Below are 19,744 nucleotides of genomic sequence, written 5' to 3' on the forward strand. Positions count from 1 at the left end.
ACCCACTGGTATTTCCCAGAACTTTCCTATTTATTCTTTGTCTGCTTTCTCAGCCCTGTACTTGAAGTCTTTGTCGGTGTAGGTTGTACTCGACCTGAGGGCCGAACCTAAGGCTCTTGGCGACTTGGACTACTCCAAGTCTTGGTTACTGCGCGCATTTCTGTTGCTTTAGTAACCTAGCAATACTATTGCACTCGACTGATACTCTCTCTACCCAGCTATCTCGTATCCTCGCATAACACATTCTCCCTTGAACTTCCTTCACCTCTATCACGCCGCCAAGTGACGTGTCCGCGGTCCCGAACACAGTGCATCTCTGAACAAACGAAAACGCTAGGGAAGACCTGGAAAAAACGGATATTGGATCATTTATTAGTTACAAAACAATATCAGCAATGGCCTGGGCAACCTGGTGCCATATTGACAATGTTCGTTATTTATCGTCATTCGATCACGCAACTTCGACTATTGCAATGAAATTCAATGAAGTACCTAAATACTTACGTTGTATTTGGATTTGCTGTGTATTGTTATAGATATATGTGTATGAATTCTGTTAAGTCACTGCTTCCTTCATTTTTTATCACGGTAAGCATAATGCTGGAATCGCATTAGCGCGAAGGATGCGATCCGGCAGCAATATTTTGCGTTATTGCGAGCATGTAGTGAAGAAACAAATAAAAATATTATTTATAAAATACTGCTTGCCTTTACATATGCATTTAACATACGAAAGCCATCAGTGCTTGCAAGTTTTTTAGTCTAAGGCATCTGCCTTCCACCACCCTCCTCTCTTTTGTGAAGTTGTGAAAAACGTACATTCGGAAAAGATTTATTTAACAGGTTGATTATTGGTATTCAAACACTTTGAAATAAACTAAATACTAATATGAAAACTGCGTCATCTGTGAGAAGGCATAAGCTAAGAACTAAACAACCTGTGAGATTTCTCATAAGATTACAAATCGTCCTAGAAATATTCCCCGTTCTGTTTTGAGCTGGAAACACGCTTGCTGAAATGTACAGTAAAACACTTTCTCATAACAGCCAGTGTTATTTATATTATGGTACCTTCACGTGGTGTATAATTACTTTAGCGACTAGTTACGGCCTCTCCCCGCCAACCCAACCACGTGTACACCGCAATCGGACAGTATAGCTCACAGTTCTTGTGACGTGCGGGATCACAGTGTACTGGCGTGGACAGGGCTACAGACGTGTAAATCTCGAGCATTTAGGCGCAGTAATCACACGGCCGATGTGGTGCACAATCGTGAAACCGTGTCGCGTGTTGGTTCAGAAATAACTCGCCAAGCAAGAGTGGCGCGAGCGTCGTGTGCGGGATCTGTTCTGATCGCTGATGCGCGTGTCGTGGAATGTTCATTGGGCTGTTTTACGATTGACGTTGGCGAAAAACAGTCATGCGTGTTTCTAACGTGCCAGTAAGTGTGGCTTACGTAGGACGAATAAAACTATCTGAATAGCTCACAAGATATTTTCGCGTGAAATTTTTTTTTCTTACGTGAAACTACGTTGTTTTCCAGTAGTTTTTTTTTCATGTACTTCAACTGTTCATAGTCTACATAACCGGCCAATAAAATCTTAAGCGTTGGCAAGCTGGTTGTGAGAAAAGCTAGTCGGCATGTTTACTTACATAGAGTTCATTCGCAACGATTGAACTTACAGACGTTGGTAGCCAATGCTATCCAGGATTCTTAAAGTCCTTGATGCATATTGTAGTTATATTGTTTTTTTTCCTTTGAAAATTCTTTTGAAGTTGTATTGCTTATGAAAATAAGCAGTCTTAATTACATAAAATTTTGTGAGTGGTAAGTAATAGTCATTTTGGAGTCAGGGTTCTTATTACATGAATATGTTGACATTAATACACAGTAGCTGCTGAAGAATTGAGCTTTCACAAACATGCTCAGGATTGCATACACAGATAAAAATAAGGGACTCATTCAAAAATAGAGGATTAATGCTAGATCCTTGCTAGGTTTTTTCGTGTACATGTTCCCTCCAGATGAGAACTCGTAGACTATCAGTGAAACTAAACTCATCGGGTAATAGAACCGATCTTAGTTGGCATGTCCTTATGCAAATGATTTCGACTGAAAATTGAGATGGTATCAGTTTTGTCTTTGTGCCTTTTTAACCCTTCAATTGTCCTTAAGAAATTGAGTTTAGAGATGTCGGTCGTTGGCATACTGTGCCCTCACCATCACCGTAATAAACACCCAAAACATTGCAAAGATTGTGCTTGACCACGCCTGATAATGGTTAATGACCGTGGATAAGAAATGCCCTTTGGTAAACACAATTACCTTAAATTTATTTTTTTTAAAAACTCTTTTTACGATGATCTACTTATTACCCGATGTTGCTAGTTCCCTCAAACATGAAGCAGACCACCAGCTGACACACGGTGGCTTCACGCAGTATCCATGTAGTAATGCGTGCGTAGCCACACTCCGTGATTTAAAATGACAACTAACGTACGTCATATTGTCGAACTTGCGCTTCGAATACCTTAACAATATGTAGGGTCAAGTATGTTGGAGGATTGTGACAACGTAAAGGTCACTAGCGCAACTGTGTTGGTTTGAGAAGTTGGATGACTTTTCCAACTATTTTGCATATGGGACGGGTTCTAATATGCTTCGAATGCCGGACGGCCGCAGAAATTTCCGTTACAACGAATCTGTAAAATGGGGAAGACTACATGCGATTAACAAGTATATAAAGGTGAAATAACTGAAATATTGTAAGTAAGAATTTTTAATGTGAAATAAAAAGCAAATGATGCATCTGTTATGTATTATAATTGCAGAACATTTTATTGCTTCGCGAGTACAGTGAGTTAAATTTATAAACGTATTAAAGATATTTCAAAATTTTGATCCAGCACTAGCGCATTATTTAAATTTCAAAATAACATTAAAATTGAAAAGTTAGAAGCAGCTCAGTTCAAATATAAACTTTAATAATGTCATGATTTAAAACATATTTGAGGCTGTGTGTTCAACTGTGTGGTGGGAATATTGGAAGCCATTGTTCTTACAAAAATTCCCTATTGTGAAATTTCGTTGGAGACAAAAATTTGAGGGAGTGACAGGGCGATAAGAACCCTGAAGATGGCTGGGTGTAATCGAGGAGTCTGTCTAGACCTACTCTTTGAAGCAGAGGGAGAGGTGGCTGTAGGTAGCCTCCACGCCAGGTGGCCGGGCTGACTCTGGAGGGGATGATTGTGTTCGCGGGTTGATGGGGCTGGGGGAGGCTCTAGCACGCGCACATCTGCCGCGCACCATCTGCCTTGCGCCTTCTGGTCGCACCTGCCCGGCGGCACGGGTTCATCGCTCCCACCTGGCCGTTTCTACAAGTCATCTTGCTGAAAGATATGTTTACTATAAGAGCAGCTTATGTGCAGTCTCCACTTATATAGAAATAACAGAAATAATACACTGTGCACATAATATTAGAACTTGTGTGAGTGTGATCAATATTCGACAAACAGTAAATGAGTATTCACGCAGGATACGTTTTGTTCGATGTGCCCTGCTGATTGTTTAATATTTTTTCAAAGTGCATTTTGAATGGTATATTTTTTTAATAATAATTATCGTTATTGGTATTATGAGTGACTTGGATTTTTTGAAGATGGTACAAATACTCTTTACGCACTAAAGTACCTTGCGCGTGGCCGCGTGATCATAAGACTATTATTGATTCTACTACACTTATTCTTGTCTTCGCCTTTTCTTTGATTGCCACTTATAACAGGCCGTTTTTCTGTAAAAATTATTGCATATTGACGCAAAAAAAATATTTGAAAACGCTATTAGTGCAATATCGGGCCTTCGAAGTCCTATAAGACTGATGTCACACTGCGCTGTTGACGAACCGGAGCTGTTGCCCGTTTCTTCTGGGTGAGTTCTTGATAAGTTGTTTACACTTCGATATTATATATTGACTTGGTGCAATCTCGAAAGATCTGCATTGTGCACTCCAAGGAAAGCGGTGGAGACATAGGTCTACGATTTCGTAGCTTGGACGGCGCGTCCGCCATGACAGCTGGCGAACTGGCCATCGGACGTTCCGGGCCGCAAACAGGTGGCTGCGCAGCTCGCGTCCCACCGTTCGGCGCGTCACGAGTGATTTGTTTGTAGGAGGGGAGGGGATGGCGCTCAGACGTCGCCCGATACATATCCCGGGCGCCGGAAGCCACCTGCGCGTCATGTGCCCCGCGCGCGTGACGCGTGTCCGCGCCGGTTCTATCCGGCTCGACGGCGCCGCTTGTTTACCAGCTCCAGCTCCTCTACTCGCTCTCTCTCTCTCGGCGATACTGCTCCGGTTCTAGCCTGGGAAGCTGCCTTGCAGTACTTTTGTGATGGGATTCTTCTTAGTCAACCACAGATACTTTCGTGTATTTGATTATTATTTTAAATAAATTTGTAGTAAGACGATTAACTGTCCATAAAATGTTTTATAAAGACAAATATTTATTTCATGGTTTGTAGGATCTTTAAGGCAATTTTTACGTCAACCCTAGGATGAAATAAACGCATGTAATCTTATTGTATACAGTTTCAAATCTGTGTGTAGCATTCTACATATATTACTTAATTTTTTGCGTATCATTCATATATCAATAAAATATTGGTTTTCCCCACAGTCCTTCGAAACTGAGTTCTTCAGAGTGTTGGGAAATCCCAATTTTTATAAATTTATTAATTATTGGTATAATTGTTGAACTTAAACTGGTTTCAAATGATGTGATTATTTTTGTTTGAAAAATGCATGGGCACCTGTTAAGTCCCCGAGTTATTACCTGTCTACCTGCGCCATTTAATCGTAAGGTCTTTTAGTGCGTGTGTTAAAGCGTTTCTCTCGCACAAAAAAAATCGTTTCTGCCTTGTTCATTAAAAACAGTAATTGCAGTGCAGGAGAGTTCAAGGCCAACGACTTAATAAACCAACAGATGGGAATCCTACAAAATATGTTTCCAGGTATAAATAATAAGTGACGGATATTTTAATGTCTTTAAACAAAATCTAAAATCTGACTTGTACGAAATAATTTTTTCCTGGGTTCTAGAACGGCAAAAAATTTCAGAAAGTGCTATTCTAAGTGTTTTCTGAACACCAATGTAAAGGTACATGGGTTTGATTAGTAAGCGAATTGAAAAAATCGTGATATGCTTGTAAAACAAATTTGTAAATTAGGAATTGTCATAATGTAGGTATGTGGGAAATGACAGATCGTGACGAATTATATAAATATATGGGCACCTTGAATAAATAATATTTGATTGAATGTTTGGTAATCTGAACTTGTGTGGCTGTTAATATTATTTATACGTTAATAGCACCATGAACACTATTGGGTTATTCCATGCCATTTCACACACCTTTTATCACCATCACCGAATTCAATGAAACTTAGGTCTTAATTGTGAGAGTAGTTTTAGTGAACATGGCCTAATTCACAATGTTCTAGTGTTTGATCACAGATCCATCCCAAAATGACACTTATGTCACTTATAGCCAATAATGCACTTAATAACATATAATTTTTTCACATTTTTCAAAAATGCACTTTTCAAAATTTTCAAGATCACAGGTTACATGAACATGACCTTGAAACAAATTTCTTTTAAAATTTGTAAAACTTTTTTTATCTCAAAGTACACTTTTCTAGCTTTCTATTGAGCCATACATCAAGGTTCTCACTCAAATACAAAGGAAGTTACAAATATTTTTATTGGACCTTGCGCAGCAAAAATTCCACTTTTTCCACAAGTTGGCAACCCTGCTGTATAAAAAGTATTATTCACAGGAGGCTGTAACTTTGCTAATGCACTTTTCTGCACACCTGCTGCTAATTCGCCAAGTTTTTTTTAATTCGGAGATGGTGATGCCAAAAATTATTTTCTGGTTGATTTTAAAAAATAATTATCTTAAGTATTGAATAAAACACTTTTAAACTTGTACAGTAATCATATTTAATTGAATTTAAGTGGTTAATATAAAACGATTACGGTTATAAAAACTAATGTAACAGTGCACTTAATGCTATGATATTACAGGTGACAACTCTTATACAACCCAGCTATATGACGTATCCCAGTGCTGATATTAATTGTGAACGTTTCGCGTTTCGGAGGGGGGGGGGGGGGCTATAAATGTTAACATTGCTACAGATAGTTATACCATTAGCCGTCTCTGCAGCTCACGGTCTTAGAACAGGGATGGTACTTGTGCAGAACCTCTGGGTGCGTCGTCTCGGCCTACAGACTTGCGAGAACATCAAAACAAAATATTCTACAGATGCTATTCCGGAGACAGCAACTCCTTCGGCAGCTGAAAAGTTTACTGAGGCAGCATCTCATCGCTGAAGACCCACGAGTTAATGGCTGGGTTGGGTGTCAACGGCGTCACCTCCGACCCTGCGTCGACGACCGGCGCGAAACTTCGGCTAGTATCGTCGTACTACCTAACTTAAGGGGCCCGCCTACCTGGGCACACATACGGTGTGCAGAGCTTCAGGAAAAACAACGCGATTTCAAAACTACTCAAGATATCCGAGTGGGGCCTATTTACGAATAGCATTTAAGAGTTCGCTGAGGACCGAAAAGTACTTTTAATTTCGGATTAAGTTTTTAAACTGTATTTTAAAAGCGTTAAAATGCCTTAAACATGTGTTTTCAGAGTAATTTTTAGGCATAAAAAAATCAGTACAGATTCTTGAAAGCACTTAAGGGGCTTGCATAACACCTTTATCTTCATTTCTCCGCCATATAATGTTACGGTCACCGCTCAAATTTCACAGTTGTCCTGTGACGACGAGAAGACTGCGCGCCAGTTCAGGGCCTTGCGCTTAGAGGCTATACCGCGCAAGAAATACCAGCGAGCGTCGCACTTATCACCCCGCCTCACTAACACACATACACCCCTGACGAGGCGGGCCCCTTAATGTCGATTTGCCGGAACTGCTGTACCACCACTAGCTACACGTCGTGGAAACCGGTATTTCGTTTTGGTTCCTATACGGAGTTTAGAAGGATTCGAGACCGCCTGGAGCTCCAATCCCTTTATGCAAGAATGTGCCTAATTTCATCCTGCTATGCTACCAAGGACTGATAACGAGGATATTTTTCTACCACTATTTCAACTTGGAAGTAAAGTCAATGATAAAACTGCACTAAGTGCGGTCACGTACTAAAAAGTAATGTAACTGATGAAATATTATGGCCTGACTATAATTATCTGAGAACGATGAAACTAAGAAATCTAGCTACAGTAAGTATGGTTGGGTTACCAACTTAACTCATTTACATGTAAAATTGGTTATGTAATCATCCTCAATGCTTACAGTCTAGACTATTTAGTTAATTATGTAGTACTGCAGATTTTTCCATTGACACTTTGTGATGGATACATATTGTTTTTACTCTTAATCCGTGTTTTTTTTTGCGCCCGTTTTAACCTTGTTTTTCAGTTGTAGATAAAATTCCACGGAATAAAAAAGTTCATTCTTAACACGTAAAAAATAAACTTAAATTTCCAGTTACGGGCAGTTTTCCTTGGGATAAACCACTGATTAAAAAACGTTGGCTTGCGTAACTGTCAGTTGCCTAGATGCAACAAGTATTTTTTTCCCCCGTGGGTTTCTACAGTTGCTTAAGTGTTATCGCTTTCCTGCCTCGGGTTTTCCTTAAGATAAAAAGTTAGCTACGTTCTTACATGTTGTCAATATCCTGTCGTCAGTTTTCCCCGAACCAGTTTTCCGCCATTTACTTAGAAACTACATAAATTTAGCAGTTTTTGACTGAATGGTTTCAGCACCTGATATTTAGTCCGGTTGTCGATCTAAACACAGTAACATTTATTATTATTATTTGTGAAAGAGCTCCTGTTTAGTGGAAGCCCAGATCGCAGGCGCTGCCGAAGATTGAATTGCCGTGGTGTCGGCGCGGCAAGCAAGTCCCCTCAGTTGGGCAAGTCGCTGTCGGTCACCGCAGGTTGGCCTACATACGTAACCTTTGTCTGCTTATGGAGATAGTGGACTGGCTCAGATAGTGTCGGTAGGCTAACGAGGTACAGTCCTACATTTTAATGTCCTAGCATCACCTTTCAAACACCAGTATATTCTCTGTCGCGGTGTGAAATCTATCAAATGTCAACTTGCAAATCAACACGATGGCGTTTGTTCACGAACACTCACAATCACATGAAGTTTTTTACAAGCACTGTTGACAAATAAACAATGGCAGGATATGTAGATAATTTGTTACTACTTTTGTGAACTGTAACATTTTGACAAATTTATGTGACGCAGACTTTACTGACGTGACAGCAAAATCTGTCAGTGTGTTAGTCTGCAATATTATTTAGGAATGCAACAGCTGTCTGCTTGAAATATTTGGATTTTTTTTTTTGGGGGGGGGGGGGGGGGAATCTGCTTGGGGCCAATAACGATAAGTTTTGTCTGTTGTCAGGCTCTTTCGGGTTTGGGACGGGCACGATGAAAGAGTAGTCAAATCTATCGTTTCAGTGTTCGATTCCCGGCGAGGGAGTGCTTTCAAGTGGAAAACTTGGAGTTAGTTCCAGCGCGCAGTTTCGCCCCGTCCCCCGTCACCCTGGTTGCTGAGACGTGCAAGCCTGCCTGCACCTGCCCGCGAGCGAGTGTTTACCAACACCGACGTCCCCTCCCGCCCGAGGGGGCGGCCTTGCGCGCCGTCTGCCGGGACCTCGCCGCATGACCCACTAACACCCTGCCATTGGCACCGATCCTCGCCGCCCGTCGCGCATCCAGTATCGGCTTGCGTCAACATAGTCTGCTGCTCCTAAATACGAACCCCGTTGTTTTAGCTATTACATGTCATTTAAAATGAACTGTAATGGGAAATATCAATCATTGATACTCGGACATACCTCAACAACGAACCAACTACGTCCTACGTTACATGTTATTGCCAGTTTTATTGGCCAATAATCCAATGTTGGGCCCTAAAATATTTATTAGTATTTGGTCTGTGGTCGGAAATGCTGCAGCCGCTACTAGCCGTTCAGCGGATTTTAACACTTTGCATTCTCGCTAAATCTTTCGTTTCATCTGGAAAGGCTTTAAAATATGAAACTTCGTGTCCAAATATGTTGTCAGATGAACATTTATTTCCAGAACATGAACAATAACATATTTATAAATTTAAATTTAATTTTATATTTTTAATAATTGTTTAAATGAAGCGATAAAAAGTTTTAAAAAAATTAAACGTTGTGTAATCTATAAGACATACAACCAACTGATTTGCTTTTCGCTTAAGTTTTTCAAGCGTTAAAAAAATTGTAGTTATATTATTAAGTAATGGGAATATAAGGTAAAACATATTCTGTTAAGTTATTTACCGCTTACTTTTGTAGTCACCTGTGTGGCAAACTGATTGAATTCATTTCCATCCCTTTAGTCACCACGGAAAGTCACGTGCTATTTGGGTGGTTTTATGTAGGCTTCGTTAATTATCACGGTGGCTGCTTCGGGTTCGTATTTTTGGAAGGTTCCTGTCAATCAGCTGGAATGTTTTCGTTTCTGGTGGCTGGCAAAACACTCGATATTGCCGTGGTAGGGTGGTAAGCACCTTATGATTGCCTGGCAATTGCGATTGCATCATTGCACGCGCAAACAAGCTGACAAGCAGATGTTCACAAACATGAGCCGGCACCAAAACAACTCGTCACTGAGCAGCGCTGTAAAAACATGTTGACTGGAGCTACAGGGTGTTTGCAAGATGACGTTCGCGGTTCGACCTGTTTGTTGGAGCAATCAGGACGGAAGATGTGCAAATAACTTGATTAGAATCATTGGTTTTATTAACTGCAGTTACCTTCTGTACGCGCTTTAAGCCATTATAATTTTAGGATTACCGTTCAGCTCACAAAACGACTTTTGATGCCCTCTCGCCAGTTGAAGTGCCTTGGCGTGTAGGAATGAAGAGGCAATTTTTGCACTTGTCAATGTCGGCCTTATCGCTTCCTTGATTGTTTCTGTATAATAATGCTTGAAATGCCTGTTAAGATCACGGAGTTCCAAGTCTATGTTAATTAGTACTACTTGAGAAGTAAGCAACATTGAAAACTCCTCTTGGTTCGTACTTAAGACTCAAATTGGTTTCATTCCAGGAATTGTGACCAACACGATAACCGAAGGTCCTATTTAATAAATGGTTAGGTATATAAAATTACCCTGCAACATTATCTAACAGTTTACAGCCATGCTCGGTTATATTTGTTACATGTTTAAATACCTTAAGATCGATCTGAGTCCTCCAACTTGAATTATTCATCTGATTCGGAGAAAAATTACTCATAACCCCTTTTCCCAATCCTTGAATTATAATTTTGTCACTTACCACTTTGCACTTCAAAATAAGAGGGAAACTATTTTGTACAAACCTTTTCAAAAAAAAACCCCTTCACCCCGCGAAAGACACGTGAAACGCTGGGTACTACCTACAGCTATTAATATATCTCCCAAGCTAATCAAGAATTAGTAAGATATTGGGCATAAAAACATATTAATACTTCCTACTACAATTTAATAATTCTGCGAAATTCAACCTCTTAAGTGTTGTAAAAGGAGTAAGCATGTTTTAAAAAAGAAAAATGTATACTTTCGAATCTTCTAGAACTAGAGCTAAGAAACTTAATAATAAATAACCTGAATAATATAGTTTGGGGTTTTATTTTTTTAATGTTTAGAAATTTGACTTTTAGAATATATTAATATCAAACGGGTTTGTTATGAAATATAATTACCTGACATTCTATAGTAAAATAGTTTTAGTTAATCGCACAGTTTTCTTACAATAGTGACATAATGATAATAATACCTTGAGACTGCGCGAGTGAAGCTGCGGGTTAATAGCTAATAGATAAATAAAAATAATAATTTTTACTCTCAATTTCAGAGTTAAGTTCTCAATAACTGACCCAACCAGTGTGCAAATGATTTTGCTACTGTTGTTTGAAAACCATTACATTTTATTGTTGTTTTATCTCTATGATAAATGATTTAATTTTTAAAGTACCGGAAAGTTTTAGAGAAACCCGTATGCTGTTAAGTTGTTTATTATTATTTTTAGTTTCATCTTGCACCCAAATATGCGCGAAATAATTCAAGGCATGCGTAATGAAAATACGAATTTTATATTGCCATCTGAAAACATTAAAATTATATTTCAGACATGTCTCCGTGATAATGAAATTTACCGAAATTCTAGGCCAGGAACTGCAATCACACACACTTAACCTACTCTAAACTACCGTATTCATCAGATTTTTTTCTTGTTGATATCAAATAAAATATAACAAAATCTTACGCTTCTGTACCAATTAAAATAAGTTTTTGAAGCTACAAACGTTTCGCTGTATGTCCAAATATTTTTTTTGAATAATTTTGATCCTTACCATTGATACACAGTAATTTTACTTGGAGATTGTAGAGACATTGGGTACAGAAACAATGTGATGGATATGTGGAAGTAAAAGCAGACTGATAAAAAATGAGGGGCTCCGGAACATATTGGTGTGAGTCAAAAAGTTTGAAGCTTTGCTTTAGCTACAAATTCTCCTCAGAAATATTCAAAATATAGTGTAAACTCTTTATAACGTCACTTGATTTAACGACAAACTCCTTAAAACGTCTAAATTGCTTGACTTTGGTTGGTTTACTTGTTTTATATACAATAATACACTCTATATAGCGTCACGTTCACTCTAACGACGACAATACGGCATTATAAATCATTAAGCAGTACTTTCTAAGTTGTCGAAGTTGATAAGAACTGCAGCTGTGTACGTTCTTTTGTTTGCTGTTTTGTTGTTGTATTAATTAGCACGTGTTTACTTCGACTGACGTACCGGAGATTCTAAGATATTTTGTCGTTTGTTTTTTTATGATGAATTTGCACATGTTTACCTCGGTCACTAGACTTATGTCAAGTTGTTACAAGTTATCATCATTATCGCAGTTGCTTACAGACTTTCAAACTGTAAACATGGCGAGAAAACGAAAATCTTTATGTATTGACGAAAAAGTTTAATATGCTTAATAAGGCGGGAGAAAATATCAGTGATGTTGGAAGACGCTTTGGATTTGACCGCTCTACCGTGTCTACAATATGGAAAAAAAAAGAAAAGCTAACAGACGATACGTAATAAGTGTTGTTATTTATATGAATATTTAATTCGTGTGTAACATTTGTACTATATTAGTAAATACATATTATTAGAATAGTAAAATATATTTTATTTCTCCATCTGACCACTCTATAGCGCTGAAAAATGCTCAGTCCGTTGTGTCGTTACATAGAGTTTACACTGTATTTGGTATTGACAACTGAAATCCGCGAAACCTTTGACTCGCACCACTCATGTTCCGGAGCCCCCACATATTTTAATTTTAAATAAATTAATGGAATAAAGTTGGTAATATCTGTAGCGGGCTCTCACATCCGCAGTGGACGCCTTCTCTCGACGGGGAACAACCTCGGGCGGGGCGGAAGTGCGGTCGGAATAAACCCGCCGGCCGCAGTTATCTCGCAGCCGCAGTGTTCCACGCTTGCATCACAGCCTCTGTGCCGGGGCTTTCCTCGTCGCCCTCCCTCTGCCGATACTCGCCAAGCCGTGTCGCAGTAGCTGGAGGCTCCGCTTTAATCATGCTGATATCGTCTCTGAAAATGTTTTTGCTCTGATACAAATATCGGCACGTTCATGTTAAAGGTAGATATATTTAGTATTTTTAATTTTGCTTTATGCAATACAATGTTACGAGGTTATCCTGAAACAGGTTCATAGGGTATTGATATAAACCTTGATGAAAATAGCCTCTCTATTCATTTGACGGCGGAAGGCCGCTGGGTGGGCCCGGGGAGGGCCTGGAGGGTCCCGCTGCGGGCTCTCATGAGGGACTGGCGGCAGAGGACCAGAGAGCCTCGCCGCTGCGCGCGACCCTCAGCCTGGTCAGCTCTGGCCAGCTCTGGTCGCGTAGACACCTAGCCCCTGGCAATAAACCATCCCAGCATTTGCCTTAGTCTTAGCCCAACCTCTGCTTGTTTTCGCTAATCTCTCTTCTGTGTGTTGAAATTCCTTTTTACCGTATGACCTGTCTCACATTTGGCACTTCTCAAAAGTTATACTTCGTGTTTTTTTTGTTTTTTAATTGCCATAAGTATTCGTAAACATCTTCGTTTGATTCAGTGTTCGTAAACAAACATGTTATGCTTTGTAAGAGACTGTTGGGAAAAGGGTACGACTGATAACTACTTTTGAAAAAAATCAAATTTCAGACCAGTTACATCATACAGACTATATCTGTTGTTCAAAGTAACATTAAATATATTTCTGTGAAAATTTCCCCTGCTAACTACGTATGAACACTTAATACTTAAGACTTTCGATTGCAAATATGACAATCCTCCATTTGTTGAAGCACAATTTTAAACCTAGCATCTCGGCTACCAATGTGTATCGAGTAAACTATGTTTTCAAAACGAACGCAGAAATAGGGAAGTCCATCAGTGTTCAACTTGGTTAGTAGTTTGTCTTTCACACTCCGTTAGTGAATGATGTAATAGCTGTAGCCGCGTTTTGCCGTGCGTGTCCAAAAGGACGAGGGAGCTGCTATTAATGTGGATTGTCTAGGGGCATTTGTGAAATAAGAACAAGGCAGTGTGTCTCGACAATCTTGCTTGATGCTGTGCTTTGCGAGCGTGGGCGAGGAAGTTTTGGCGACGTGAGGTACGACTTCCCTCTGAAAGGAAAGCTGTGTGGCAGGTTCTGCGATGTGGCCCGGCTTACACGCGTATAAATAATACTGACCAGTGCTTTGGTTCATGTAAACAGGTCACTACTCCTGAGTTTACAACCAAGGTTTAACCTTGCATGTCCATTACGATTTTGCCTATGTAAATTTCTGAAAATATGACAGCGTGAAAAAAAAAAGATTTGAAGTTTTTTGAGAGCCACGTGACAGTAAAGTTTAACCATTTTAGTTTAGTTTGTAGTGAGGCTATCGAGTTTGTGCGAATACTATTTTTTTTGATATTTTATATAATCTAAATTTTTGAAAGATTTCATCATATTAATGTTAAAAAAGCGCTGGGAAAATAAAAATATTTAATGTGTGCCTCGTGTGGAGTATATTACTACATCACACTTAACTCTCGTAGTACGTACCTTTCATGCTGACAGTGTATCGTTTTTATGAAGGAAAGTCATTAAGTCACTAAAGATAAATAAAAATAACCTACAATGGTAATCACTTCAAAACTATTTTTATTTCTCAATATAATTTCCATGAGTATTATGCACTTTTCCCAACTATTCATCAGTGCACCAATACAGGATGCATAAAATTATTTGGGTTGCTGAATATCATGACATAAGATGCTGCCATCTATTAACATTGTAGGAAAGTACTTGCTGCTACCTACAAGATACAATCATAATTTGTGGTTTGCTTAAAGGGACTCTCTTACGTGGGGCACACATGGGAGCGTTTAAGTATTACGTAACGCAATTTTTTGATATTTTTGACCCCCCCCCCTCCCCCCATATAACGCGCCGTAACGTTTTTCTGTACCCCCCCTCCTCCTAGTAAAAGTTACGTAACCCCAAGTGACCATTTTTACCTAAAAGTCACAATTATGTGGCGTAACGTATCGGAATAAGTCACTAAAATACCTTTGTTATTGTTTTAATCGCGTTAATGTTATTTATTACCATTTGAAATATCTTGTTTTTAAAAGCAAGAGCATTCTAATGTTTTTTTGTCCTAATAAATGTTTACTACTCAATCATACATTTAGCAATCATACATTTAATTACGTCGTTTTTCTGACTTGGCTCTGTCCTTACTCACTTTTTGTTTTATCCGCCATTGTTCTCTCCTATTTTAGCGTTTTACTAATAAAGCTATTAAAATCAAATAACAAATTTTATTTCTAATAATTATTTTTACCTTTGGCAATGCAATTACAAACATAAAACTAACTGAAATAAAATATATTTGTCAAAATATAATACTATTTAAGAATACGATCGAACGAAAACGAAAAACATTTAAAATAAAATTAGCCATAATTACAATAAGTAGATTGTAAAAAAAAAAAAAAAAAAAACAATTAAATTGGAGTTTTACTGCTCCTCTGTCCATGGGTTTGCCAGCCACTCAGATTCTTTCATTACTGGCATCCGGTGAGCAGACGAAGAGGGTTCCGGAATTGTTAACCCGCTTGCATTAACTTCGTCTTCGTCGAGCCAATCGGCATCCTCAGACGATGTTTCACAGCGAAGCACAATGCAGAGAAGCTCATTTGCCCTTCTTGCAGCAAGTCGCTGTGGCCGTACTCCACTTTCACGAAGGTATTGGGCAGTCTTGCCATGCATGTAACGATTGTGCATTTTCACACTCTTGTGGGATGTAAAATAAATCCCACAGGTTGAACATACTGGGTTCTTTAGGTCGGATTGTACTGATGGGCAAAATAAATCGTAATGCATCTGCTTAAACCCTTCTAGAGGAGGCGACAGATCAACAAACAACCTCACAAGAAGTGGCGAAAACTTGCATGATCCTTTGTCTATCTGACTAGGTACCACGAGCTTGTTTGCGGTTTGAAGGATTGGGCAGGGTGGTGGCAGGAAAGTTTCTGGAAAGACAGATTTTAATGCACTCCTCAAGCGGGAACAGCAGGATTCATCCGCGCATTTAATAACTTGCAAGCAATATTGCGATTCACGGACGTGAGCGCTATACCACGCCATATTAGGTTCTGCTGGATCCTGCAAGCTATCTTCAGGGTTTCTATATTCCACCGAAACATCGTAGTTGTCAATTTTCATACAGTCGGTCGAGTGCTTGGAGCACATAAACTAAAAGGGTTGCCATCTTGGGAGAACAAAATACGAACAATTCAATCTGGAATCCCCCGTAAAAAATAAACGAAAAGGGTTGCCAATTCGGGAGATTTTAACTCACTAGTTTTTTTATTAACTTTTCAGACCAATCGTCTTTCGTACCACAACATTACTGTTGTGATGAGAGAAAATGTCACACATAGAAAACAGTGTAATTTGAATATCAATACCTATATAATTTCTAATATGGCGATATGGCGATTGGAGTCTACGTTGACAACCGAAGTATAACGAAGCCATCCGAATAGCGGTATTTTTTTGTTTTAACTACTTTACTGGAGTGACGAGAAAAACTATCACAGCTGTTGATATACATATATATGTGTGTGTGTGTGTGTGTATATATATATATATAGGCTTTACGTTTGGATTTAAAAAAAACATTATTCACTAATCCTGTAAAGCAAGCAGAAGCAATTTTGTGAAGGTAAAAAAAAATTAAGTTATCATTATATTTGAAATTTTGAGGAAAAAAAAGTTTTAAAATAATGCGTGAAAGAATCTGTCTCTACGCGACCGTTCTGAAGGGTTAAAAAAAAAAAAGTGACGTAACGCGTAGGTCAAACCCCCCTCCCTCCCCTGTAACGCATCGTAACGTTTTACAAGGATAACCCCCCCCCCCCCCCAAATTCGTTACGTAATACTTGAACGCTCCTCATGGTGTGGAGAGCTTCAGAAGAACCCACGCCATTTTTAAACTTCTCAGCATTTGAGTGGTGACAGTTCACGGAAAGCATTTTAAGACTTAACGTATGAATAGTAGTTCTGTTTTTGTTTTTAAACACTCTTTCTTTGATATTGGAAACTGCTAAAAACATGTGTTTTTAGTATAACATTCAAGTGTTGAACTCCCGGAAAAAAGTCTTGAAAGCATTGAAGGGACTTGCGGTGCTCGTGTATTTTAATTTCTCCGCCATGTTATGGTTGCCACTAAAATCTGATAGTTGCCCTGTGCACGACGTAAATATTGCGCGCTAGTGTAGGTGATGTCTTCCGCATCACTAGTACACAAATCAGCCCCTCGCCGGGCGGATTGACTTTCCCTCGTACATCCACACACGAGTCGTGGAAGCCTCGTTGGCCTGGCTTCGCCTTGCCGCACGGAGTCGCTGCTTTCAGGGCGGGCTAGCATATTTATAACCACCGCGAGACTCGTCTGTAGCGCGACCAACGGGCGTCACTTCGACAATTGGGCCGAGGTCTGGTGCGTCGACTCCTAGAGTTACTGGTTCCACCCGGGGACAGCTCCGCGGGGTCTGTGGGGTAGTGAACCGACACTAGTCATCTCTGGATAGGTTTCTATGTTGTATACTTCCCTTATTTTGAAAATTGTATAACGCAGATCACAAACGTTATGTTTACTAAAGAGAACATAACAGCGTATGTTTTCATAATTATTTATCTGAAACTATAACGAGTAGAACATAAAATATTTCCACGTGTAGGGTACATAAAAGCGTGCTGCCTAGTGGGTGGAAGTAGACGGAAACGTTTTTGAACGTATTGCAAGTTTGCCTACACGCAATTGTGATGTCAAAATGAAGACGACAGGTCTGATACAACGCAGTATTCAACTCTCTACGGGTTATTGTTGCATTAGTCATTTTCCTATTTTCGAATAATTCTCCGTAAATATTGATAGAATCTCCAATTATGAAAAGTTTTGCTCCAAATGATAATATTCCCCAAAGGTAAGGTGATTCCTCATTATCGTTTATTTAGGTGTGTTTATGGTTCTATGTATGAAGTTGTTTGGCTTATGGGTTCTGGCTGTGTCGAAAGCGAAGATTTTACTGTCGTTTCGGTCGACAATACAGTTGCCATCTTCATGGCAGCCTGAAGATGGCGACTGAAATTTTGACAGAATCGTCTGTGAAACCTTCGCCTTCCACATGACTATAAGCCAGAAGCCAAGCAATTTCAGACAATGGCTGCGGAAGCCTGCGAACCACCGCATTGCAGTTGCCAGTTGTGGCCACGGAGAGCAAGCACCCTGACGGCGTAGAAGCGGCCACGATACGCCACTCTGCGCCACTGCCAAGAAAAGACCAGGCCGCCTGACTGAGTTGTTTTCGCGGACGCGAATAGAACATTGGTATTTCTCAGCTGCGGCGGTGACGGCGAGGATGACTAATGAAAAGTCCGCGGAACCCGTGACGTCAGAACGAGGTCATCAGTAGCTGTCGGTTGTGTGTGGGCAGTGACGCGGCTGTCGCGTTGAACAACTTTGGTCGTATTCGCAATGTCACGACAGTGTATCTCACGCTAAGTTTGCGGTACAGAGACAATGGTGACCACTGTTGCCAGATTGATACTACCCAGCTTAACATCAATAATCTTATTTTGTATTCCTACCATCGTTAATAAGTTCTATGTATATTTTTAATTATACTATTTGCTTGTTCTAAATCCCTAAAATAGTGTCGTTTGACAGTATCATTAAAATTGTATTCATTCTGAAAAAAAAAAAGTAATCCAATGCTGTAAGTGTTTATTTTTCATATGAGAAACCATTAATGACCAGGCATTTGATTAAATTGTTTGATGTCCTCAAAGAAACCAAATATTTTATTATTAAATGATATAAGAATTAAAACAAAAGGTTGGCGCGAGAATTGCGTCTTTCAGTTACTTCTTAAAAGTAACAATTTAATGTTATTAAGTGATGCTCTTGATGAAACTTAAGAAAATGTATTTCCGAAATTCCTATTCCAATATTTCCTTAGTAATATGCATTGTTACGGATACATTAAAAAATTACATTTTTTTAGTGTCTAAAACCTTTGTGCTCTATAGAATATATCAGGCAACAGAGCACACCGAAACAAGGACGAAGCTAATGGCAGAAATTTTGTATTGAAAAAAGAGTAAAGGCTCATTAAAATATGCACCATGCAAACTAAGTAGGAGCCACGCTTTAGTGTATATAGGCTTATTTTTATCAACTCTGGAAAAAAAATTACTGTCTAGAAGTGCGTAAAGTTTACAGTATCATTTGAACTGTGTTCGCAGTTCACGAAACGGAGAGAGAAAAATCTAAGAGAAGCGCGGTTTGCTGTAAGTTTTGAAAACTTGGAAAACCTGGACAAGTTTGGGATTTCAAAAATAGTAAGGGAGAACCTGGAGCAGTCAAAGAAAAATATTTCATACTTAAGTTGTAAATTTAATCTAAAATACAGTTGCAGCTAACTGATCATCGTTGGAGCTATAAATTATCTCTAATAAATTAATAACATGAATGGGTGTCAAATAATTTTTGACAACCTGTGTAAAAGATTTGCATTGAATAAAAAAAAACTTCTACAAGGAAAAGAATATTAATTAAAGCAGGTGAACATTCTGTATTTTAGTCAACATACTGGGTTGAGATAGCGATAATTAATTTAGAATCGGCTGCTAATTATTAATTTTTTCTTTCAGGGAAACCTGAAATAGTCAAGGGACATGGCATTCCATAGAAACCAGGACATTTTTTGTAGAACTTAAAGCACGAAACGTACTGCTAAACTTTAACGAAGTTTTTTTTATACGACAACTTTTCTTTGAAAACGAATATTTATTTTAACTGAGAAAAAAAACTATCTTGGTCACATGTTTTAGTGAGTAACTTTCGGAGATTTAATTTTAAATTTTATGCTCATGAGAAGTCATTATATTTATATAATTCAGAATGGAGTATGTAATTCCAAAATTGCAACGTAATTAATATTTTGTTGCAGAAGATACACTTAAATAAGTAGCAAAAGTACATTGTTTATTTATTC

At 38.9% G+C, this 19,744-nt stretch overlaps 1 protein-coding gene across 3 annotated transcripts in view; it reads left to right on the plus strand.

Moving 5' to 3' along the window:
- LOC134542679 (3-phosphoinositide-dependent protein kinase 1) overlaps positions 1-19,744 on the plus strand; it is a 72,302-nt gene that overhangs the window by 28,736 nt on the left and 23,822 nt on the right. Inside the window, exon 1 of one of the 3 annotated variants that reach the window (XM_063387146.1) lies at positions 12,524-12,782. The exons of the other annotated variants lie outside the window; for them this stretch is intronic. Within the exon in view, the coding sequence (XP_063243216.1) occupies positions 12,774-12,782 (9 nt within the window). The 5' untranslated portion in view covers positions 12,524-12,773. Of the gene's footprint in view, positions 1-12,523; positions 12,783-19,744 lie in introns of those variants that run through there. 3 annotated transcript variants of the gene reach the window in all.

Source organism: Bacillus rossius, chromosome 1 (genome assembly GCF_032445375.1).
Source record: "Bacillus rossius redtenbacheri isolate Brsri chromosome 1, Brsri_v3, whole genome shotgun sequence".
NCBI lineage: Eukaryota > Metazoa > Arthropoda > Insecta > Phasmatodea > Bacillidae > Bacillus > Bacillus rossius.